At 40.4% G+C, this 27036-nt stretch overlaps 1 protein-coding gene across 1 annotated transcript in view; it reads right to left on the bottom strand.

The window, feature by feature from the left end:
• The window catches only part of LOC136879048 (proton-coupled amino acid transporter-like protein CG1139), a 170343-nt gene that overhangs the window by 45642 nt on the left and 97665 nt on the right, over positions 1-27036 (bottom strand). The window contains exon 8 of the mRNA XM_067152786.2: positions 4543-4721. Within this exon, the coding sequence (XP_067008887.2) occupies positions 4543-4721 (179 nt within the window). The remainder of the gene's footprint in view (positions 1-4542; positions 4722-27036) is intronic.

Genomic DNA, 27036 nt, shown 5'->3' with positions numbered 1-27036 from the left:
TAAAATCATTTTGTAAAGAAGGTAAGTTAACAATACTTTTCCGATCTCTCTCCTCCTCTCACAGCTGACGTAAAATCATTTTATATGCACAGTAATAGTGATTATTGATTTAAGAGGAAGTACAACTGTACATCGGATGGAGACATACAGAATTTTCATGTCCTACAATCAATTCCATATTTTGTGTGTGTGCGCTGATTGCATATATAACTCAAAGAAGTGTATCCTGTTTTCAACAGAGAAATTAGTGTTCGAATCCCATAATGCATGTATTAGAGATTTTTCTAATAGAAAGGGAATATAATTCGAATCTCATTGTATTGTCATTGTTACAATAACTATTATGTTTTCGTTATAATCGAGGTAAGTTTTTCTGTTCAGAACACGATAGGAAATGAATAACGTCTATTCAAATCTTTACTGTAAGATTACAACTGCCCTCTGTAGCAGGATTGAACCCGTCTTCATGTTTTCTTGTCGGATTTAGACATAGAGCATTTGCTTGTCCTACAATCAAATCTATATATTTGCGCATGCGCTGATTGCGTATATATATAACTTAAAGAAGTGCATCCTATTTTAAACAAAGATAGTGTTCAAATCCCATAATCCCATTAAGTGATTTTTTCTAATAGAAAGGAACAGAGTTCGAATCCTAATCTTTAATGTAAGTTAACAACTGTCCTTTGTAACAGGACTGAACTTGTCAACATGTTTTGTGTTGTCGGATGGAGACATACAGCATTTGCTTGTCACTCGTCCTACCACTCCCTCCCGCCGTGCTGTTTTGGGCGAGCAGCTGTTAGCTTGCACCCGGGAAATAGTGGGTTCGAGCCCCGCTGTCGGCAGCCCTACAGATGGTTTTCCGTGGTTTCCCATTTTCACACCAGGCAATTGCAGGGGCTGTACCTTACTTAAAGCCATGGCCACTTCCTTTCCCCTTCCAGCACTTTCCGATCCCATCACCGCCATAAGACCTATCTGTGTCGGTGCGACGTAAAACCAATAGCAGAAAACCCCTCCTCAATCGAACAGAGTAAAAAGGGGTAAGTAAAAACTTACGCGACGAAGTAAAAAGAACAAGAGGACATCGCTACACCATGCTTTCCAGTTTAATAACGTAAGTATATCTGGTAAAAGGTAATATTCGTCTAATACTCTCTTTGCAAACTAGACTGCGAGATCAACATCAGTCAGCTCTTTAATAACAACATTATGATTTCTAGCAAGATAGTGTAATGTCGAGAAGGGCAGCTAGCCTTAATCCACTGTGGTTTCCTTTTTTAAAAGTTCCATGCTTGCACGTGGCTAAGTCCTGTTAAGATAATAGCAGTCAGGTTGTAGGGATCGTTCACTTCTCCCTCTAAAATATTGTCGGGGAAGGAACCATGTCGAGAAGGGCAGCTTGCTTTTAAACTATAATCCTCTCTCCAAAATGGTGTCGGGAAAGGACCATGTCGAGAAAGGCAGCTTCCATAAAAACTATGTCGGGTAGTGTCTTGTCGAGGAGGGCAGCTTGCATAAAAACTACGTCGTGAAGGGTCTTGTCGAGAAGGCAGCTTGCTTTAAAACTATAACGGGAATGGTCATGTCAGGAAGGGTCTTGTCGAGAAGGGCAGCTTGCATTAAATCTATGTCGGGCAGGAATAAGTCGAGAAGGGCAGCTTGCATTAATCCAGTATGGTTAGGCCCCCTGGCTATGTCTTCGTTCAAGCGATTTCGCGGCGTGGCTAACTCCCGTCAAGATAAATTTAAATTTTGCGCTCCTAGGTAGTTGAAGTAAGGACAGATCCTGTCAAGATGACAGCAGTGAGGTTAGCCACGTTCAAACCAAGTGCACGTGGTTAGAAACTGTCAGCTGTCTAAAAGCACGTGGATTTTAAATTCCACGCCATCCACCTGGTTAGGATGTCAAAAGTAACGTTAGGCCCTGTTAAGATGGCAGCACTGAAGTTAGCCAAGTTAACCTGTTTAAATTCCGCGCCCACGTGGTTTGGACCTGTCATCTTGATAGCTGTCAAAAGCACGTCGATTTTGAATTCCGCGCCTCTACATACATAAGGTGGCATCAATGAGGTTTCGCCATGTTAAGGTGGTAACACTGAGGTTAGCCACGTTCACTTGTTCAAAATCCACGCTCATGTGGTTTTGGCAGCTGTCAAAAGCACGTGGATTTTTAAATTGCGCGCCACCACGTGCATAAGTTGGCAACAATGAGGTTAGGGTATGTTAAGATGACAGCACTGAGGTTAGCGATGCTCACTTGTCCGAAAAAGTGAAGTTAACGTCCGTCAAGATGACAGCTGTCAAGTTGAGAGCTGTCAAAAAGCACGTGACCAAGCACGTGGCTTTCTTAACAAACAATGTGACGTCGCGGTCACGCGGTCATGACGTCATGAGGTCATTGACCCCGCATTGACTCAGCAAGAAAATGCTGAAACCAGTATCCAGAATCCCCCTTGCTCTTACTACTGCCGTAGCGAAGCATGTGGGCATTTGCTAGTAAAATATAAGACAGTTAGTTGAATGAAAATATGGTTCACGTTTCATTGCTGGTATAAAGAAATCCTAGCGTTCCTAAACTCTTTAATTAAATAAATAAATAAATAAATAAATACATACATAAATAAATAAATAAATAAATAAATAAATAAATAAATAAATAAATAAATAATATAATTAAAACCTATAGTCCTCCTTTCACAAGAGTGATAACCGCTTTGTTCTCGTGCTTTCTGTTCCTGTTCACCGATCTTCTGTGTATGAGAATTCTATTGTTGTGACGGGTTCCAGACTTCGGAATTCGCTGCCTGTCCGTGTCAGAGATACAATTTCTTCACCTGAATTTAATACCAGTTGCCGAGGCCGGCAGATGAATGCAGCTAATTTGAATAACTGGATGAGTGAATGGTTGTGATTTTTAAAAGTGTGTTATATTATTGTGTAGATTATTTATTATATAATCTAAGCTCTACTCTCATTGATGTATCATTACAGTGGTTAATTGTAAGAGAAGGCCACCTACAAAAGCATAATAAATCAACAAATAATGAAAGCATGTCTTTACCGATATCCGGCATAAAAAAATCATCTAAGAATACGCTTATGTTAAAAATTTCAGATCTTTAATTGCGGTGGTATTGACTGGGCGTCGCACAGACTTCCGGATATCACAGACTGAATATGGCTCCTCGTGCCGGGGACAAAAAATGGCCTTCTATGCATTGGACTTAAAATGGGTCCTTGTCTTTTATTATTTATCTTATGTGCGTTGCCTAGCGACAGCGAATGGTTCGTTGGGGTCCTATGAACGGAAAATCCGTCGAAAAACGTGTGTTGGAATATGACAAACCAACGTGCTGTCAAATGAATTAAATGTATATAGGTGTGTGGTTTGTGACCAAACTGTATGTGATGGATTAAAAGAAAATTCCGTAATCAGCGTCGAAAATGCTATACATATCACCGATTACATTTGACACAATTGTTCTATCGCAGACTTTTGATAATTGACGAGATGGCTAAAGCCGAGAGTATTGTGTGATCGTAATATCGATCAGTTCCTTGACTAATCCGAAATTAAGCCTGAAGAGACTGGTAGCAACGATAGAGTTGCAATCAGGCTTCCATGTTTCTTGTCCCCAGGGCTGACAGTTGTATTTCGCACACCTATTGCCTTTTGTTTCATGCACCAATTAACTACCTCTCCACTTTATGCTCTGACTAAGAAAGAATAAATTGGGTTCCAAGTTCTTAGAATCATGGCGAACAATTGTTAATATGATGAAAGAGTTTGGTAAAGGTAATCTACGGACAGAAATTCCGTACCGTGTTGATGAGATCAGGCCTATATTTCTCAGTTTCTACTTGAGACATACGAGTACATCAAGGGCAACTTAGGGTGCGAACTTGAAAGACACCACCATAGGCCTCTCCAACCTTGTACCTTCGAGGTCGCAAGGGAGAAAGGTTCATCAAGGAGGGTCGGACAGGAAAGATGGAAGTGAGGAGACTACTACAAGTGAAAATAATATTGCGGAATCAGCTATGGCCCTGTGGTCACCAATACACACTCCCTTACGGTTTCCCTATCAGACACAGGCAGGGTACACAGTGGATGTGTTCTACCGCCCCCACCTGAATTCTGTGTTGTTTTTGTCACTAATAATGTGACGTCTACTGTTAGTGACATGCTTAATAATGGCATTGTTGGAAAAATGACAATAACAACCAATAAAAAAGCACACAATGGTTGGATGCAGCTTGATGAAACCAAATTTGATATGCTTTCTGCATAATTTATTTCTGCCTGTTTCCAGTTCGATGCTCCCTGTATAATTACCTTGCCTTTGAATTAGTGGCTTTGCTTAAACAGAATACAGAAAATAAACACTATCTATACGTTATACACAGGAATAACAGCCAAACATTCATTACCAATATTTAAAAATATTTAAATATTTTAAAAAAAGTGGAGATCAATTCAATTCGAGTGTTTCTTATCCACCACCTGTTACAAGCCAACAGCGAAATAGCGCTTACATTTCTCCTGTAGGCAAGTTTATGGTGACACTGCCTAGTGCAGATTCTCCATACTTCAAGTAACCAAAGAATCCCATGACGGCGTAAAGTACCACTACAATCCCCATGGAAATGTTAAGGACTCCAGGGCAGCCAAGGAAGTGTCCAGGATTCTTCATACTGTTCTCTATGGGCATAACCTGCATACATAGAGCAAAACGTATTGTTACTGTACACGTATCATACAACTAGACCAACTCCTCATTTTTGGGTTTTCAATACATACCTGAAATTTTAAGGGTCAAAATTACTGTCGCGGCTAGATGGTGAGAAAAATATTAAAATGATAAATTTGGTTTATTTTTAAAGGGTGCACACCATTTCAGCAGTTTAGATTACCGTGGAGAGGTTCAATTGATCCTCACCGGTGACTAGTAACGTTAATACTTGATGTGTGCAATACTGATTGTGATTTCAAGATCACTGCTATTTATCTAGTGCCCTCTCTTCTTATGTGGCTGCAGAGTACAGCAACGTGTTTGCGATTTTTCGTTCTGTGAAGCATAATATACATGCGGTGACTTGTAATAATAATAATAATAATAATAATAATAATAATAATAATAATAATAATAATAATAATCATAAAAATCATAATAATTTTCGATGCTCTACGTTAGTGTATGTTGTTGTATAAGGGGAAACTGTGCAACACTGGACTATACATAATGTAATTTTGACAAGCAAATGATATTAATATGACCTCATATTACTTGATGTCGAGCGATGTACTTATTGCCAAGGCTAGGGATCCACCGAAGTGCCAACAAAGGTAAATTTACATATAACAAAGTATAATAAAATATGTGTGATGTGATTCCATCGGTGTCAACCGTCACTATCATTGGATGACATTCATAATGGAATCGCAGCACTCCCAGAATTCAAAACAGGTAGGAATGATTGATAATCGTCCGGCTCCTTGACTAAATAGTCAGCGTCACGCCCTTAGGTTCAGAGGGCCCTATGTTCGATTGTCGGCCAGACCAGGGGTTTTACTTACGTATAGTTGATTTCTTTGGTTCGGGGCCTAGGTGTTTGTGTTCCTCTTAATGCACATATTGTGACCGTTCATCACATCATCAGGAGTATATTATGGCATTCTACAGTTCAAATATGCCGTTTTCCGCGCTATTCTAGATTAATCAGCGGCCAAGTTAGCCCACATTTACCCTTCCCGGGATGTGAGTTGTGCGCCACTAGTCCAGTGGGCTTCCCTCTAGTTACGCGTACTCACTGTAAAAGAGTCATACTTTCGCCTGCAAGTAAAAGCGTTCTCACTTTTGTGTGGCAGAAAAGAGCATACCCACGCGAAGTTGAGAGAGCGAAGTAGGTCACAGATAATGCATTCTACCCTGGAAAACATTATTTCATCGCTCTTTTTCCCACAAAAGCACCAGTACCAATTCAAAGACTTTAACTGTTTCAGAAAGATTAATTACAAAAATCGCGTAATATGTGATAGATTTTCGTGACTCAAGGCTCATAAGAATCGACTAACTTTATGCAGATTTATCACGCTAAGAAGTGTTGTATATACCTGAAATGTAACCAAGTACGCAGCAAAAATACACCCAGCCAGGTGCGGACCAGATGGTGAAAGCAGATAGCGGGAGCGAAGTCAGACGTTCCCCGAGCTTAAAACCCTCCCTCACGGAGTTACCAAAGAACTCTATGGAGATTACGTCAAAACGTACGACGCGATGGTAATGAGAATCGATCAGTGAAAACTGGAGTGAACGAGCTTCAAATTGATACCTCAGCCAATATTGGGAGCCGACGATTAGTGGAGCGAATTTTCATAAAGGGGAGGAGTTAGCCCTCTCCACCAGGTCTAACACGGTTTCCCTATTTAAGAAGTGTGACTCAGAACAAGCCACAGTACTTCGATATTTTCAGTTGCAGTGTGATGTATATTTTGTGAGTGACTCTTCAACAGTAGTCTTTGTTCCAATGTTGTGAAATGATTGATGATTCAGTAACTATTCGTCAGTGTATACGAATCTCATAATAATAATATTGACAGTGAAATTACTGTACATAAATGTGTGGAATTAGTCATACTCTCAGACGACGGAATAAAGCTGTGACGATGAATGAATATTCAGGTAACATGTGAAACCATATATTAAACTACACGGGAGTGATTTAAAAGTGACTCAAAGGGTAGTAGGATACGCCTTCGTAAAATTCAATATGTGAAATTAGTAAGATCAATTAAATCGTATAGGAGCTGCATTAACTGTGTAAGTTCGAATGATAAATTGGGAGACGAACAAGCGGCTCGCTGATAGTGAATTTAGAAAGGACAGTATCAGCTAAATAACCCCATTGCAGTAATTAATTCTGTATCCCATGGAGACTAGTTTTAAAATAGGCCGAGCTGAAATTATACTTGTGACATTATCAAGTAGCCAGTGACAGTGAAATCTCGATTATTTGTTACTTTGGCTGCAGGAACAATACCATTGCTTGGTCAGGAAACTCGAGCATTTGAGTTTGTTTCCTGCTCGGAAAGTAGTATAATGTGTCGCAAATTAACACAGTTATACTAGGTTAAATCCCCTCATTTGTTTGTGTACCAGCGACGTCATCGTCCCTTGGGAGAAGACCGACGTGCAGCAGATCTGCAAATATCCTTTCAACATGAACGTGATTCCATCCATCGTGCGAGCAGCGCATCTACGAGCGAACCCCGGACACTACGCTGTTGACGCTGCCGTGATATTCAACTAAGGACCCCATGTAGTGCCTGCCGGGGAAAGCCGTTGGCGTGAACAAGACATGTGATGAGTACCCATTTTAAAGTATTTGAAGGGCGCAGTTTCCATTAAAATATAATAAATTGCACGCAACTGATGTAGAATGTAGAGTAGGATTTTTTCAGTTTCAAAGGGATGAAATAGTTACCTATTAGGATTTTACATTGATTTTCTTCACGGTTGTATGGCCGTATTTTATTTTGTGATAGTACATATATCACACCCTCGCACTATATGTAGAAGTGAGAGATGTTATTGTCAGTATTCGATTATTATTATTATTATTATTATTATCAGTATTTTATTTGTATATTTTGTCATTTCTATTTGTAAGCTGGGAGATCTCCATATATGTTGCATGAGTAATTTATTTTGAACAACGAGTGGAAAACATTGCTATATTGGACTCTGGTAATTTGTATGACTCATGTGGACATCCCAGTGTCTTATGTGATGTACTTGTTGTTGTAGGTAAGTTCGATGAATCATGTGAATAGCCCGAATCACATGAGCTTGTTGATGTTATACTAGGAAAGTTCTATGACTCATGTGAAGCACCCCGGAGAGTTTGTTTATGTCTTGGGACCAAGGAGTAGTTCAGGGCATGGTCTTGACAAGAGGATCACTCATGATTGGCTGGAAAGGATCGATCTCGACGTATCATGTGAGAGGAAGGGGAATGCTGATGTTTATAAAGGTTCATCAAACGGCGGGAAACGCGGACACTCGGTACAGACAAGAAGGAGTGCTGACACTGTACGAGAAGGAAGTAGTGCGGAGACACGGTACGGATATGAAGTGGTGCTGATACACGGTACTGGAGTGAGACTGCTGCACTATACTGGACTGGACTTAAAACGTTCGTGGAACGTAGTCTTGTTATGTTCGTGGAAAGTGGCTGATCGACAAATTGTGGAGTGCTTACGCATTAGGTATTGTAGCACTTGTGGCGGCCTGGTATTATATGTTTGGCGAAAGCTATCTCAGACTTTCCATAATTTATGTTCAGGATCGACAAGCGTGTGTTGGTCAAATGTATATATCTTTACAACAAGTGTTAAGATCAGTGAACACAGTATTCTGAGGTACAGTATCTATGTGATATTATAAGTGCCGATTATGAGAATCGGCAAGTCGTGTTGATACAGAGACAGTGACGGGTATTTATCTACATATATGTGCATAGTTCAACGGACTAACTGCAAATGGTGGCATAGTTCTCGCTTTCGTTTTCCCACTGTTTTCTTTGTTGTAAATATGGAGTCTTCCAGCAGTCTTTTGTTTGTGTATTATAAGTGTATTTTGGTGTGTTGATGAGGTGCTCATGAACGGATTTGATTGATAATATAGTTAGATATTTTAGAATCAGTGGAGTTATTGATGAACCTAGGTCAGTTCCTACCTATTTAGTCGTTTTCAGAAGGTTAGGTAAGGCCTGAAGCAGATGTACCAGTACGCAGCATTATGTACACGCCATGGGATATAAAGAATTATCATGCTTTATCTAAATTCGAGGGATCCATTCTGGTGAACTCTGGCGCCCATACTACGGACATTTAGATTAAATATTTTTATTAATTTATTTCAAGTATTTTATGTTTTTGAGTAATGTTAATTATTTACATATTTTTATTCATGATTTTATTTATTGGTAGTCACAAATAGTTACAATTTTCATTTTTTGGGATAGATTGCATGCTATGTTAAAGACCCCTTAATTAAATTGAATGTGAAACAGGGCAATTGTAAAAAAGGTATTCATGATTCAAGCAGACTCACTCCAGTTTACTATCAGTTATATCCAGTATGAGTCTTCAGGAAATTTCTAAGATTTTAATTTTCGCTTCACATCAGTGTCAGATATCCCTCCTATGTAAATTAAGGTTGCTGAAACAAGAAGAGGACGAGATGGCAGCGGAGTGTGACTGTAAATGTGTTTTATTTAGACCGCGAGCGTCGATGCGTATTTTGCCCCAATTGATACAATACCTTCTTCTTTAACTTGCGGCGGAGCTTTGAGTAGATGACCGAAATAAGTACGTGATTTACGAAGGTGTGATTTTTCCCCCAGTGGTTTTAATAATATTCGCGATGGACAAATTCCGCGCAGTGAATATGAATAGGGCTGGATAATGGCCGATTCTCGTTAATTATGCTAATGGTATATTGGACAATAAATGGGGATGAATGAAGCAGCGAAGATATTGATAGCAAACCGGACAGTGTGTTACGTTAGCCTGAAAGCGAGAGTGGTTTGGCCAAACTCTCAGCTGGCCTGCGAAAGCTATTCATAACGAGGCCGGGGCGCCTAAGGAAGGCAATGCAAGGCAATGTTTGCTACTGCATTTAAAGGGCTCATCTCCAAGGCTCGCTTTTCTCTCTCTGATAACAGCTTTTACTTGCAATCATTCATAGAGTAAGATCGTTGGGTAGATTTGCAGTTATTATAGATGAGAGAATTCCCACCATTCTTTCACGTAAAGTATACCATTCAGGGGTTTCAGTTGGAACGTCACACGCCCATTCTGTCAAAGGTAACCTGGGTTCTTTACCAGGCAATATCAGTGGAAGCTATACCCGCTGTTACCTATTGTGGATGGATTATACTGTCTGTCATCTGTTATACGAATGTGAAGTGTAATATATTCTTGTCATTTATTTCTCAGCAGTGATATTTCTCATGTATTGCAAGGGTCCTTGGTTCACTATAATGTATCGTTGTTCGGGAACGACGTTGTTTGAATGTCCGATTGTACAGCAGTGTTTAGGTGACATTCCAATGGAATATGCGTTATGTAAATATTTATTCATTCATAAGATGGTTAGATAGAGTTTTTAAATGAATAAGACGACGCGACTTTCATATACTTTAAAATGTGCTCATAAATTAATTTGTCATAAACCTCAGTTAACTTGAGAGCGTAACGACACGTTTTGTTATTTGATTATGGAAATTAATAGTTTGAACCACATAAGAATACGCAAGATATGCCTTCATCTAATTATTTGTGTGTATAGGGATGCGTGTGAAGTGATAAGTGTTTAAATGATTAGTTGGTCCGAGAAGGGACGCCTTCTCAATTCTTGCATATTTCTGAGCAAAATAAGACTATACATACATTAATGCATCAAGAAAAGTATAGTGTATATTATTCATGTGTTTAATGTTGTGGCATATCTATGCAGAGATTAAATCAAGTGTTCTATTAGTAATTAAATTGTAATTTGAAAAAATTAAATTATTTTCCTTATTGTTTAGCTTGTTAGTATTCCTTTCATTATTGAAGATTCCCCTACTACGGAGATTATTAGATTATTGCCCCATAAGGTCAAATCACGAACCCGTGTGCTCTATCGACTTAGCTAGTGCCGTATTATTCTAGTAGAGGAGATGGAACTTCGATGCCGGGCTTTATTGAAGGTCTCATCCAAGGTACTCCATTCTAATGTCATGTTACAGGACTATCTTAACCTAATGATGTACTGATACCACGAAAGGGGTACAATAACTTCACCTACCTACAACACAATCAAACATACGGTAACAAAAAAACACGCAATAGTGAGTGCATCCATCCTCATAGCATTGGCGTCAGAAGTCAGAAAACGCATCCGGTCGTAAAACTGGGCCAAATCCACACTAAGTGCCTACCTCAAAAGTTGGGAAAAGGCCAATAATAATAATAATAATAATAATAATAATAATAATAATAATAATAATAATAATAATAATAATAATAATAATAATAATAACTGCGACAAATGACGTGGTCTAGGCTTTTGTTACAACGATGTTGCGTACAAGCAGGCCGCGCCCCATCCAATCACCAGGCAGTGTCATCCCTGATGATTTAGACCAACGGAATGTCTGCGTGAAGAGCACTCAGATGCATTTGATCAACAGTCGGAGGTGATTGGCAGCCGTGTAAGCTACTGAGCAGCAAGCAACTAAAGACTTTCAAGCTGCGGGTGTCTTCGGGACATCCACAAATTGATGCTTGTTCTGTGCAGTTGGTCTCCGAAATTCTGGCGATTGGTTGGCAGTCGGCATGAGAGCAGTAACTATTATTAGTTATTACTCGTCAGGGCTGGTAAAGTTGTGTCTATATAGTTTAAGTGCTGGTTGTTGATTGCGAAAGCAAGCACCCCGCTGCCAGGGGGCGGGGATCTAACCTCCTCTTGTGCTTCGTCCAGCTCCTCGGAGGTTTCTTCTGCGCTACCAAAATCGCGTTTTAACTTCTAGCCGGAGTAAAACACCGTTACTCCTGAATTTAACGCTGATACGTTGGCCTTGATGCTGAGTCATGGACAAGTCCCTGCTAAATTAGTAGCTCAGTACCCCCCGTGGCACCCGATCAAGGCAAAGAGGAAAGTTATAACTAAGATGGTGCTTAAGAGGAAACAGGTAAAATCCACGGAAAAATCTGTTCTGGTTAAGAGCTGGTATGAGATACTCTCCTCCTTGCCTACTTCCGGGTCAACGTACCCAACTGCGTTTGTTTCAGTTCCTGCCCGGTCGGAAATCAGTAAAGAGACCGAGGTTCGGACTCCTGGGGGCACCACTGCTACCGTCACTTAGGCTCCTCAGCCTACACGTGCTACCTTTGAGGCTACTCAGAAACCAGCAGAGAGTGGTCCCGCCCCCGAGAGGGGGTTGAGCGAGGCCATGGACACGAATCTCGCAAAGAAAATCTCCATCCCACCGATTGTTGTCGCTGATAAATCGGAGTATCAGCGGCACTACAAATACTTGAGATCAAAGTGCACTGGCGACATAAGGGCCATCAACAACAGGTATGCCCTTAAGTTCCACACCAGCAACGAACAGGACTACCTGCTGTTGAGGCAATATTTCCAAGAGTCCGGAAAGAGATTCTACGCTCACCAGACGCCGAGTCAGAGACTCTTGAAGGTTATCATTCGAAATATTGTTTCCACTGTTGATGTGGACTGGGTAAAGGAGGAGCTCATGGCTCTGGGGTATGCGTCACAGGACGTCTTCCAATTCACCAGACGGGACAGCAGTCCAAAAAGCTCATCCCCCTGAGCGTCATGAGTTTCACCCTGCCGAACAGTGATCTTTCAAAAACAATCTACGATGTAAAATATCTGTGCGGATCCAGAGTGACAATAGAGGCCTATAGTGGTCGTGAGGCCCCACCCAATGCCAGAGGTGGGATCACACGGCTAACTACTGTGCCATGCCATTAAGGTGCGTAAAGTGCGGGGAGAACCACGCGGCTGCTGCCTGACCATTAGAGCCGACAGCACCGACCAAGTGTGTTAACTGTAAGGGCACACATCCAGCCTCCTGGCGCGCATGTGATACGTTACCCAACATCATGGAGGCTAAGATGGTAAACGAGTACCTTAAAACGCAGGAAAAGAGGACTCTCCCGCCCCCAGGGAAGTGGACCTCAACTTCTCCTACGCACAAGCGATAGGAGGTGCCCCCGCGCCCCTCTCCCAATCGAACCCTGAGCCGGTGGGTACGACATCTCCTATATCCGCTCTCTCGGGCATGGGAGACATCTTGGACCTCTTAGGGTAAATCAATTTATCCAAGCTCTTGCCTGTTTTAAATGAGACCGCTATTCAGCTTAAAAAGTGTCAGAGCACGATAGATAAATTTGGTATTCTGCTAAATGCTGCTATGCAGTACTTTACAGAACCGTAATCTGTTTTCTACGTCCTGACAATGGACCTTACAATTTGTGTTTCGAATTGTCAGGGACTTTCTAGTCATAAATACGAACTTGAGTCGTTTATTTCTGGCTATAAATTCGACAACCTGATGCTGGGAGAGAAGTGGCTTAAACCACATAAGTCCTTCAAAATTTAGAACTTTAGATAGAGCCGATAAAGAGGGCGGGGTGTGGCTTTCCTGACTAAGTCAAAGCTTACTCATCACGTCATTGATCCCTTCTTCTTGGCGTTATTAAGTCTCTCAGTATCGAGCTTAGACACCAACAATATCACTGTCGACTTTTTGTGGCCTATTTACCCCCAAAGGTTCCGCTAAATACAGCAGATATGGATTTGATCTATATTACAAATACTTTTAGGAAAATATGGCAAATATTTCGGGACCCAGCTGAAGTACGCAACCGATTGCTGGAAAGAATGAAAAACGGAAGGAACTTTGCCGTAACCTCTCAGAAACTGAATCAGATCGCAAATTTTTGCGGATTACTCGCAGACTCAATTGAGAGTCAATGTGTAACTCATGATATCTCTGACGATGACGACGACGAAAACGAACGAACGACTGACGTGTGAGATACACAGGAAAGCGTCAAATTTCAAACGACAATGGGGACCTGACAAAGACATACAAGACATAAAGCCTGCAGAGGTCCCAAGGGTCATAAAGGACTTACGTGAGAAGAATTTTCCCGGCAATGGCAAGGTATACAATTAAAAAATGAAATTACTGTCTCATAAGGCAATACAATAGTTTTTTAGCAACTATTTTTTTCGGCCTGTTTGAAAATGGGATACTTCCCTGGTGCTTGGAAGACGGGAAAAATGGTCGTCATTCAGCAACCAGGGAAGGCCAGACTTTTCCCAAAAAATTATCGCTCGATCACCTTGTTATCGCACATTTCTAAAATATTCGGGAGACTTCTTCTGATACCCCTCAACGGCTACCTGGGCCCGCACAGAATTTTACGACCGGAACAGTTTGGCCTTGCCTGGTCCAATGTATCACAAGATCGCTCAATATACGCCGTAACGTGCCACCAGTATTTTTCGACGTAGAAGAAGCCTTTGACACTGTCTGGCAAGAAAATGTAATTGTCAAACTACTGGAAACATATTAAATTCCAGCCTATTTAGTCAAAATTATCCAATAATATTTAACCAATAGGAGGCTTTATGTCTCCTGTGAGGGAGAGAAATCGACCCCAAGGGCCCCCGAGCCGGAGTACCCCAAGGGGGAGTTCTCTCCCCGGTTTTATATGGCCTACATGTGAACGATCTTCCCGCCTACCAAGGTGTAGAAGTCCAACAGTACGCTGATGGCATAGCCATTTATACCTCTCACAGGAGAAATGACTATGCCGTCAGAGCGCTGCAAAAATGGATATCACTTTTCTGGAAGTGGTGCGTCCGGAACAAGTTGAAAATAAACCCTGCTAAAACACGGGCAATTGTTTTCACCAAGCGCCGGCCGAAACTTGGTCATCTGACTATTAACATGTCCTGTTGTCCTGGTCTAATAAAGTTAAATATCTAGGTCTTACTATGGACCGTGATTTAACATGGAAACAGAATATATGGAACAGGCCTTACAGGGAGTCGCGGCACGGGTGGCAGCCCTGATACCTCTGCTTTATAATAGGTACATCTCTAATAGTATAAAGAGAAACCTATGTTTAGCATATGTCAGGTCCATCTAGCTGTGCGGCAGTGGGGCCTGGTGCTATATTCCGAAAACTCACATGCTAAAACTACAGACTTTCCAAAACAAAACCCTCCGACGAATGACTAAAGCTCCAATTCTGAGATCTAATACAAGGATACGAACCGAACTACTTTTCCGCTTATTAGATCTGAGGTAAATAAAATAGTCAAGATGGCCAAGTCTAGAATTCTCCTTAAGCATTCAACCGACCCTGGCATCCTACTCTTAAAACTGGTAGTAAGGACTAAGAAGCCGAACACCCGTTTCAAACATCGCGACACTTGGCTAACTTACGACCTGTTTTAACAGGTTACCTCCCCATATTTCGGCCTAATTTGATGTAATAATCTGAATTAGTAAGAATCCAGATTAATGCCCCTGAAAAGGCCTGTTTGTTAAGAAGGGAAGCTTTCCACCCCCTCTAAATTCTTCTTTACTAAATTCACTCCAAACTCATGATTAGATTTTTATTAGAGTAGCAAAGATGGGGGTTCTTTCCTGCCGTGAGGAATATTTTTTCTTCTTCATGACAGATCGCTTTTTCCGCGCCAGTGTACGTGATGGAGATATTCCAACGCATCGGCACGTCGCGGAAACAGATGAGTAAGAAGAGTATAGTTTTCACCCTGCGACTCATATGTCGTACTCGCTCTGAAAGAAAAAGTCTTCCGGAGATCTCGTGTGCAATACGTATAGTGTATAACTAACACTACCCTCCACCACAATAACACGCAGTTACCTACACATGGTAGATGCCGCCCACCCTCATCGGAGGGTCTGCCTTACAAGGGCTGCACTCGGCTAGCGATAGCCACATTAAATTAATACCGTATAACGGTTGTTTGACTACGTGAGGATACCCCAATTCAGTGAAATATATGGAAAAAATTAGGTAGGATGTGTCATCTACACGGCCATAGGTCCCTTTAAAAAAATGCTATTTGTTCGGTTCGGGGCGTCGACCTAGAAAGATCTTTTGCCCCTATAGGGGCGTGACCGCGACAAAAAAATGAAACTAGATTTACAATGCAATCGGAGAGACAACAAGACAATACGCTTTACATGATTTAAAATAAATATTGTTATTTTTCTCAAGAATATCATCAGTTCACTATAACAATTTTAAAAAATAATGAAAAGTGTGATTTGATAGAATCGGATTGGGTAGAGAATGTTTGTTTGCTCAAACTTTGTCCCATTTCTTCGGGTATGAAGTGAGATGAGTCTTCGTAGCGAGTTTTACGACCGGATGCTCCTCTTTATGTCAACCTCATCAGAGGACTGATTGGGTAGTGAATATAAAGAAAAAGTAGAAAGCGATGAATAATTACATACAGCAGTACAAATTATTAAATGAAGAGTAGATTGCACCGCGAAGAACCGCTAAACTTAAAATTAATAACATAAGAAAATAAGATAAAATAAAATAAGCATTAACTTAGCCAGTGAATGTTAGGTTACTTGTTTGTCCAAGAATATATAACCTTGTATATCGTCTAGGACAAAAAATGAAAAATAATCATTTGTAAAATGAGTATGAACGCTATTGGGTTTAAGTGTAATGCAACAGACAGAATTTAAAAGCAAATGCATGTATCAAAAAAAAAAAAACAAAGCATAAATACTCTCTCCCCCTAGTTTCACGTGATCCGGAAATAGGGTATGGAAGTATTCTATTATGATATAATCTGATGATGTTCACTCAAGAATGAAACGTGTCATTTTGTTTTGAATGAAATATTTTCTTTTCAGGCATTTTCTAAATTAATTTCGGTAGACTGAAGAACCTTACAGTTACACATGTTTAGCACCCTTCGAGGCAAATATTGTACATAAAAAACGTCATCTATATTCTACATCCTCCTTGCACGTTAGATAGTATACATCAGAGGCCCTCTCCCGCGGCCTTCAAAGCGAAGATGACGCCGCGATGTCGTCGGATTGACATACCGGCGAACCACTACTAAATCGTCTCCTGACTTTTGATCGAATGGAAATATCTTCGCGATTCGTCAACCACTATGTTTGGCTCGCCAAGGTCTCTTCACAGCAAATCATTTTATTGGCGATTTTAGAATCGTTACCGACATAGAATTCGAGAAAATAAACTTTGTTGCAAATTTTCAAAGTTCACAGTCGCTTGTTCACAAACTGTACTTTTATTCGCTATAATGTCCCTTGTATTTGTTAATTTGTCTATTTGGGAACAAAATGAGACCACGATATTTTAAATCACTCGATGTATTTCAATTAATTTCATTTGTGCATTTAAGGCTGTCGCCCGGGTGATGGAGTCTCTACGTTCACTCGCTACGGCGCTCTAATGTGAACTGAGTGCGCGTAGTCGAGCGTTCAGAACACGAAGCATCCGAACCATCATCGTGCTAAATTTATGATTGTGACATTTAGCTGAGGCTTTGGTTTACCTACCGGTATCGGAATATTGAATATAGTACTTATAGTTTGCCAGAAACAGCCTGTGGTAAACAGACTGATTTTCGTAACGCGAAAATTTCGTGCATGCAGGCCTGCCAAGTGAGACGTTGTCATGTCAAAAGATTAACCTTCAATTAGGAAAGGGTGTTTTGACGATGGAGCTTATTGTCAGCCTTGTTCTATGAAATGGTTAGTGTCCTAGTTTTAATAATTCAGAATGTGCGTATTCTATGAACTGTATACAAGGATTTAGTACAAATTCTGTAGCGATGGACTGAACTAGGCTACATAAGGAGTCAGTCAGTGCATGGAATACACTGGTATTTGTGTTCGTAATTTAAAAAAAAAGAGATTACTCAGGTCTCATGAAGATGGACGTGTTAAATGAATAAAGGCAGCAGGGAAATATTGACAGTTAAAAGTAAGTTATTTAATGAAATAAGAATTGGCGAAGACTTGCTTACTGCCATGTCAAATTAGAGAAGTCATCATATAAGATCGAAGCTATTTCTAACGTTAGACTTAATATATTGGAATAAATGTCTGTAATTAATAAGTACATAGCCATGAAATCTTCGATTGTTTTCTAGATACATCTCTGCAAGGTATCCAAACGCCTCAATCATACCTCATATATGAATGAAAAAATTCTTACAACTTCTGTGTCACACTATTTTCTAGGCACCATATAGCAGAAGTTGGGGGTCGAAGGGGTAGTATGTGGTCCTGTGGGTTCACTTCTTGCTGGTGGAAGTGTACTAATAAAGCACAGGAAATGCCATTTATTCCTACCAAGTCCGATACATGCACTTCCACGCCATGGCCTCTGGGCAACGGATGCACTGCGTGTACACGGCTAAGTCATGTAAGGGCGAAAAAGCGAGTTCCCGACGCTTCAAAATGGGGAGCCAACAGCTATGGGAGACAACCAAGAAACAAAACATTGTCCCTCCAGGATTGCTGGGGGTTGGCGTTGGGCTGACAACCCAATCTGTAAAAAAAAAAACTCTCGTTACAAAATCTGAAGAAGGAATAGCCGGCCTGACCTTTTTACGACGACCTCGCAAACGTGTAAAGGACTTGAGAATTGGTTCGTGGCAGGTTTGAACTCTTTACCAAGCTGGGAACCTTAGAAAGTTGCTTGATCAGTTGGATGAGTATCAACTAAATATTACTGCTATTCAAGAAGTGAGTTGGATTGGTGAAGGAGTGATAAAGAGACAAAAAACACATAGTATTCTATAGTTGCCACACGAAGGATCACATGCTTGGCACTGGTTTTATTGTCAATAAGCAGATGGATTTTCGGGCCAAATTGCATAGATTGTTCAGACTTAGAATTGGAGGGAAGTACTTCAATTGCAGTCGTATCTGTGCACATGCTCCAACTGAAGAGAAGAGCGACGAAGATAAAGATTAATTTTACGATGAAGATTGGCGAGGTGTTATTGGTGGTGGCGGTGAAAGATGTGCTGCTGGTGATCGGGGGTTGGAATTGAACCCCGGCCCGAACACCTGCGGAAACATGAGTTAGGAAGATATGGAGAATATTCTGGATGTGCTGAAAGACGTGACTAAGGTACAATGCCCTTCTGATAGGGTATTAGGGAAGTTGGAGATTGTGAGCAAGCGCCAAGAGGAACTGAGAGATTGGATGAAAAAGTTTACGATGGAGTCAAAGATAGAAAGTCACGAGGAAGAGGTTCAGGTGTTAGAGAAAGTTAAAGGTCTAGAAGAAAACGTGGTTATATTGAAGAGAAAGGCAGTAGCTATCAGCCAGGATAGGATGAAGAAATGTTTTTTCATATATGGGGTGCAGGAAGAAGGTCCAGAGATGAAGGTTGATATTAATATTGTATACATCGTCGTGGACGTTGTACAAAATAAAATGAAAATTAATTTTAGTGAGGTGGACATTAACGACGTGGTAAGAGTAGCTAAAGTGAAGGGTCAATGACCAATAAAAGTCCAACTGATATCTACCCTAATGACAGACATAATAAATTCGAGCAACCTACAAGGAAAAAAGTTGGGTTAAGAGAGAGATGGGTAAAGAAGGTAGCGAGAATCTGAAGATACTGAAGAGACATCAAGGGAGAGCAAGATCTCAGGGGCTGAAGGTGCATTTAAGTGGGCAACAGCTGTTTGTTTCCAACAGAAAATGGAGGTGTTTTTGGAGAGTAAAAGATCTGAATGTTATGGAAGAGAAGCTCAAGAATGAAGAGGACCTGGGTTCAAGGAAAAGATAGAAGGCAGGCTGCAGATCAAGAGGAACAAGAGGCCGAGGTAAGAACTGAAACGAATGAAGAGACAAGTGAGCAAGGTAGTGTGGGGCTAAGCTCAAGGGTTCAGAAGGTGGAGGTGGTGTGTGATGCCCAAGGAAAACCTAATGCAGAGTCCAGAGGATAGGGGTATAATAAAGGAGGAAGTGGGTCGAGGAATGATAAGAATGGAAAACTCACTATGTTGAAGGAGAGAGGCAGTAGTCTAAAAAAGATCTGTGGGGAAAGAAAAATAAGGGTACAGAGGAGAAAGGCAGGAAAGAAGTCAGAAATTGTCAAAATATGAAGGGATGGAGATAGAAGGGGAGAGTGCGATCGATGGTGACGAGAAGTGAAAATAAAGAAGGTAATGGAGAAGGAAGAAAAGGCAAGTTATAACTAGATCTGATGATAGGATTTGTGAATATTGAAGGCTTACTTTGTAAAATAAGTAATTAGGAGGTGATAAAGGTGATCGAAAGTTTCGATATTGTTGCACTGTTGGAGACTTGGATATCACCAGAGAAGGAGATAACTTGGGATGGGTTTACTGTTAAATGCAAGTTAATAAATAAGAAGAGCAGTAAGTGGCGAACGCCAGGGGGAGTAGTAGTGTTAATTGAAGAAGAGATCAGTGAATTAGAGGAAATTGAGAACGATTTGGATGAAATAGTTTGGTTAAGATTGGACATAGGAGGGGAGATGAGACGAGAAAGAAATGTATGTGTGGCATGTGTTCACTGTCGCCCCAAGGGATCTCTTTATGCTAATGATAAGTTTTTGAGTAGTTACTTTTAGAAACCAGCGTTATTAGGGGGAAGTATGAAGAGGACGGAATATTACTACTTGGTGACTGGAATGCTAGGATTGGGGAAAAAATTCCAATGTTCAGTAAAGGAGAAGGGACAGACCTCAGGGTAGAAAGAAGAAGTAAAGACAAGGATAAAAACAGCTACGATGGAAGGCTAATGTATTTTTGTGAGGCAAGTAAATTCTATATTCTAAATGGCTTCTGGGAGGGGAATCGAGAAGGTATATTACAGCACAGGGGGGAAGTGTGATTGACTTGGTGATGTGTTCGGTAGATATGCTAGGGAAAATCTTAAGGATAGAGAATGAAGATTGGGTCGAATGACACCTTGCGCCTGTAGGGATGTGGTTAGAAAATCGTGGAGGGGAAGGAAGGGAAGGGTTCAAAAAGAGGGTGGTAGAGAGGGGTAAGAGCTACTCTAAATATGAATGGGATGAGAATTCATGAAGAGAACTAGATGACCTCATGAAGAATGAAATAGAGTTAATCAGATGCGGATGGGAAGTAGCCTTGAAAGAAAAAAAGTCGATAGAGCCTTAGACCTAATTGAATATCCTATAAGGAGAGTTACACGGGCAGAGCAAGGACAGAAAAGAAGGAAGAGGAGAGGGGTTGGATGGTACAGTAATGAATGCGAAGTATTAAGGTGCTCAGCTATGAAGGCTCTGAATAAATATACATTAAGTGGAGGTAATGAAGAAAGAGAAACTTTCTGTAGATTAAGGACGGAGTACAAAAAGAAAATCGTCGTGAGGAAGAAGCTATGGACTATGAAACAAACGGAGTTAATTAATAGAGAATGCAGGTTAAATCAAGCGGAGAGGGTATGGGAGAGAATAAACAGAATTAATAAACGAGGGAAAAGGGTCGATAAAGCTTGGGTTGATTATGACCAGTGGGTGATATATTTCAGCGGTTTATTAGGGGGCAAGGACAATTGGAAGTTGGGGGATGGGATAAGGGGTTCTTGGAGAAATATGGAAGTTAGTATCTATGAACTTGACATAGTTATCTCTATAGAGGAAGTACAGGATGTGTTAGGCAAACTGAAGAGTAGATCGGCGGGAAGAAGGAATGGCATAAATAATTTTTTGGAAAGAAATATGTAAATGTAGACAGATGAGAGAGGGAATAACGAACTAATTCAACGGGATCTTCAATAGTGGTAAAATACATAAAGAGTGGGAATGTGGGATCATTTGTCGATATACAAAATGAAAGGGAATAAAAATTTGCCGGGTAACTATCGAGAAATAACGCCACCAGATTTATACAGGAGTTTTGGCAAATAGGTTAACGATTTTGACAGAAGAGTATTCAATAATATCAATGCTGCAGGGAGTATTTCGAAAAGGAAAGTGGATAATAGATAACATTACGACAGTTAAAATGATAATAGATAAATACTTAAGTAGGGAACGAGGCTGTTTGTACCTAGCAGCCATAGACTTTGAAAGAGCGTTTGACACGGTGAATAGAATATCACTGATAGAAAAATTAAGCAGGTTGGGAGTCTCAAGGAAGATGGTACGGGCGATCGAGGCGATATACCATAAGGCATATTGTTGCATTTAGGTAGAAGATAATTTAATTAGTGAGCGTATTGATTGTAAATTCGGGTTAAAACAAGGATGTGAACTCTCGCCGTTGTTATTCCTGCTATTCATTAATGATATTCTGGAAGGACACGGGGTGGAAAATGGGCAGTGCCGTTAGTACAAAAGTTAGAGATTCCAGGACTGATTTTCGCAGATGATATCATCCTAATGGCCTTAACAGGAGGGGGATTAAAAGGGGGTTTAAAGGAGTTGTCGGAGTTTGCAAGGAAGTGGGCATTAAAATTAATAGTAATAAATGGAAGGTGCTAGTTGTGCGAAAGAATAGGAGGAGGAAAAAGGAAAGGAATTGGGCATTACAGGGAGAGAGCATAGAAGAAGTAGATAAGATAGAGTAATTATGAGTGCTGTTAAATATAAGAAGAGGACGGGAAGATCACATTAAAAGGGTAAAGTGGAGAGGGGTGGCAGCACTGTCGGTGGTTAACATTTTAGTGACAAAATTTCCGAGGATTAATTATAAGATTTTGAGATTAGTATTACAAACGTTAGTGCTAAGCAGAGCATTATATGGGGCAGAACTGCGGGGACTTGAAAAGAAATGGGATACATTAAACCAAATAATATATAAATTGAATAATATAATTATGAGATTGCCTCAGTGTACAGCGAATGTGGGGGCGTTATTATTATGCGGAGAATATATATAAGTAGATTGTGTCAGAAGGGTTCTGAACTACTGGATGCGGCTGAAACGAGGGGAGGGTGGCCCAGTAATGCAGGAAGCGTACAAACAGCAAGTAAATGCTATGTACACAGAAGGTTTGTTGTATAAAATTAAAAACTATGTTGAGAGTGTAGAAATGGGTCATATTTGGTCTGAGACATGGAAGGGGAAAGGAAGTAGTAGGCGGACAGCTCTGACAGCTAGAATTAAGGATATACAAAGGCAAGGAATGGTAGAAGAACGTAGGAAAAGAGCTTCTCTTAGTTTATTTTATGAGGTTGTCCAAGTCTCCAATATTAACATAAGGTTTGGGGTAGAAAGCCGAGAGGGGATTAATTTGGTGGCTCTTGGGATATACAAAAATAAGGGTTGGATCAGGAGAAAAGATAACACATTATGTATTTTATGCGGAGTAAAGACGGATGACTTACATTTGGTAGGTGCTTGTGTGGAAACGGAAAAGTTGAGGAAAAAGTTCGTAAGTGACTAGCAGCAATAAATGTGTAGAATCAGTGATTATCATAAAATTATTGTGCAGATCTTTTAAGAATGGAACAACGGTAGTAATTTGAATATATTCTTAAGTGCTGTGAAAAATATGTAAAGGAAAGCGAGATTAGCATGTGGTGTAGAGGTAAGAAGTGGTTGTGTAAGTGCACAAGAGGACAGATGTTTAAATGGCAATGAGGACAGCTTAGAACCAGCAGTAGGAGGGACAGCGCACTCAGCAGAATGCATTGTGTTGTCAGAGTCGGTTGGGAGTGGTATATCGTAATACCACACTAGCCGACTTATGCAGTGAGGATGTGGATCAAAGCTAGGTGTGTGCTTGCAAATGTAGATTGCCTTATTTTGCCGACTTTGCCAATTATTGCCCTATTCTAGGTTATTTCGTTACATAATCTAAATGAAATGTTTCGTTTCATTTGGCAACTTCGCCAATTATTTACTTTTTACCTGTTTTTTTCGTTCACTCCTTATAATTTAGAATCAAAAGGGAGGAAACTCTGTAAAGACTCAATGAATAAATAAATAAAGCTGACAAACATAAAAGAGGTTATAGTGGGCGATATTTTAATGAAAAAACAGTGGTCCCTGGAATGTTTGTGAATAACTCTTTATGCTTTACAATTCTTATCCATACTCTTTATGGATATTTTCGACAGATTTCGCAACGTAAACAGAGAAATTATTTACGAGGCATTTTGAATTGATCCCACGGATTCTGCGTTGGTTTACTTTCATCATAGTCCAGTATTATATATACTATAATCTTCCTTTGGAAATCCCCTAGACAATAGTAAAAACCCTCAAGCGGTTCTCAAGTTATAGAATGCTTTGCCTGTGCTTAGTGCAGGATTGTCCGACCCTTTGGCTGAATGGTCAGCGTACTGGCCTTCAGTTCAGAGGATCCAGGGTTCGATTCCCGGCCGGATAGGGGATTTTAACCTTCATTGGCTAATTCCAATGTCGGGGGATGGGTGTTTGTGCTGTCCCCAACATCCCTGCAACTAACACACTACACATAACACTACCCTCCACCACAATAACACGCAGTTACCTACACATGGCAGATGCCACCCACCCTCATCGGAAGGTCTGCCTTACAAGGGCTGCACTCGGCTAGAAATAGCAATACGAAATTATTATAGTGCAGGATTTCTACTGCTAACAAACAATCTGTAATTGTGGTCGAACTTTCAAAGATATATTTGTGGTTCCAGGGACTTTTTGTAGAAACAGTTTATGCTCTACAGTGCTTGTTCCGACGTCGTTCGGACAGGTCCCTGAGAACACGTGGTGCTAGGAACCACATGCTGTTTCATACATACAAAAATACGAAAGGTGTTTAATTACACATATACTAGTTTACTCGTATTAACATGTCGCTCACGAGATGAATTCGATATTCACAGAGTTTATCAGCGCAACACACTTCACCACAGTTCCTTTCAGGCAGCTATGGTGCTTGTTTTTAACTGACTCGCTCACACGATTGCACGCGAAGGTGCCCGACCACTCCCGAGACAGGCTACCCCAGGAAGTGGGGCAGCGCCAATTCAGTGGTGCTCTGTTCAACCACAAACAGTACTTACGCACATAATTTGTGACCTCTAATGGTTTACGCAACGTAAGCCAAGGTGTTAATGTACCGTCACTTTCTTCGAGTTGTTTCGCAAAAACCATTGTTACTCGGTTGCCTCTCACCTAAGTTTAATATTTAGCACACGAAAACTTCGTCGGAAGATCCCCTAGGTAACAGTAAAATTCAAATCCAGTGGTTCTTGAGGTGTTCACGTATCGTTAAGTCGACTCACATGAATGATCTTTCCGTACCTACCACGGGGTTTCTACTAATTAAAAGACTCTCATTGTGGGTGACATTGTAAAGATACATACGTGGTCTCCGAGACTTTTTCAGATATTTTTATGGTCTTAGTTCTTACGCATGTAGTCTGTGGATATCTTTAACGGGTTAAAAAGCATACGCCTAGAAACTCTACCGCGTGGTACATCTTTCCAATTGTTCTTCAGAAACCATTAATGCTTGGTTTCAATCTTTAATACATAGACACCTTCCCCACCAGATTCTCTATGCATCAGCGAAAGTCGCATAAAGATCTGTTCAGCGGTTCTCTAGTTATGAAATACTATTCCCCACACCAAACGCAGAATTTCTTCTGGTAAGAATCTTAAAAACGGCTTTTTTAACCAAACTTTTAAAGATTAGATATATGGCCTGCGGAATTTCTTGGAGTACTTCTTATTCTCTAAAAATCGTACGCATGTAGTTTGTGAATGTATTCAAGGGTTTAAGCAGTGTAAGTCGATACAGTCGTCCAGCACACTTTTCTTTGAGTTGTTATACTAAAATCGATACTGATCGGATTTATTTCATCACAATTCAATGTCATATGCACTAAAACCTTCCTCTGGATATGTTCTAGATAACATTGAAAACCGCATAAGAATACGTCCAGTGGTCCTCGAGTTATAATCGGACATAAATACATACATACTGAACCCATGACATTTGTGCCCTAAAAATATTATGTATTAAATTGTCAATTGGAATAAGAAGTTCGATTTCTTGATAGCACGGAGTTGACGCGTGGCGAGGGGATAGCTACTTTCCGTCCCACGCTCTGGGATACGTAACGTCATCCACACGTGTCGTAGAGGAAGGATACCGAAGAAAGTTTGAGACTGCTAAGCCATTTTGGTGTGTTTTTTCAAAAGAGCGCTTGTGTATGGCGTACCCACGCCAAGTCGACAAAAATATAGTGCCTATCAAATAAGGTCATTTATCCAGGTAATTGAATATGTATAAATTTTAAATGTCCATGAACACTACCGCCAGCAATGTAGCAAGTATGTGATTACCTTCAAAACTCTTTTAATTACAGTTCAGTTAAGTCAGAAAAGTAACGGAAATTTTCTTGACGGCAAAGAAAAATGCCTGGAGAGAGAGGGTAGTTTTTATAAATAAGAAGGGACGCCATGATGAAGCCCCTGCATTTTGTATCACCAGGCTGAAGACAGAGGGTTGAACTGCTCTGTAAAATCGAACGGCAAAAGTAGACTAAGTCCAACCAACAAATTTTAGCCGATGCGGCTGGGGTCTTGACTCCATGTGGAGACAGTTTTTCTTGAGTGGAAATAATTTTACAAAAAGGACGGTCAAGGTATCGAAGAAATTTGTATAAATTGTGTGTGGTAAAGAAAGTAATTCGTGTGCGGGAAATAATTGCAGTCCGTCGTGTGCGATCAACAAGAACGACAAGTGAAGGGAATTTTCTTTTTTTATATGCTTTATTTCCAGAAAACCGGAAAATAAAATGATCTGTACAGCTAGAAATGGCTAAATAAAAATGCCAGGGTCGCAGGTGAGCCCTAAGATGAATGCTGGCTGATTTAAGGTATGTGACTTACCATTTTACCACCTACTATATCTTCTTTCATGATGTTTAACTTATACGTATTTGAAGAGGGTATATACGACGCAGTTTGCCGCCCCTATGTGGTTTTTGTAAATGTCAGAATACGACGAAAAAGGGTCATTTGTTTTATTTTTCACTTGGATAAATTTTTGAAGTATTGCGAGTGCCGTATGATGTAAAAAGTTATTAAATAGGGTTTCGAAGTGATATCACGTCCAATGTCGATCGTCATTTCCGTGTGTTTATTGCCTATATTTTGTGATGTCAAATTAAGTTGTTCATTTGACGTAAAATTTTCAGTTGGAATTTAGATGGAGTTGGTGCAAAAGGGATCCGTGGTTACCCATTTTCAATCGGATGGAAGCCCTGTACGTAGTAACGCATGTCGGTGAATTTGTCATGAGTGTAATGTATTCTATGTCCGTTTAAACCTTGTCTGAGTGACAATAATATCAGGAAATTTGTAAATCATTTTCGTGAAAATCCAGTTATTAAAATACGATATCATTTTATGCGAACTTATTCATTATTAAAGCACTGTACGTTATTAGAC

Source organism: Anabrus simplex, chromosome 1, assembly GCF_040414725.1.
Source record: "Anabrus simplex isolate iqAnaSimp1 chromosome 1, ASM4041472v1, whole genome shotgun sequence".
In the NCBI taxonomy this organism is placed as follows: domain Eukaryota; kingdom Metazoa; phylum Arthropoda; class Insecta; order Orthoptera; family Tettigoniidae; genus Anabrus; species Anabrus simplex.
The sequence above is the reverse complement of the archived record's forward strand: the minus strand, read 5'-3'. Positions and strand labels throughout refer to the sequence as shown.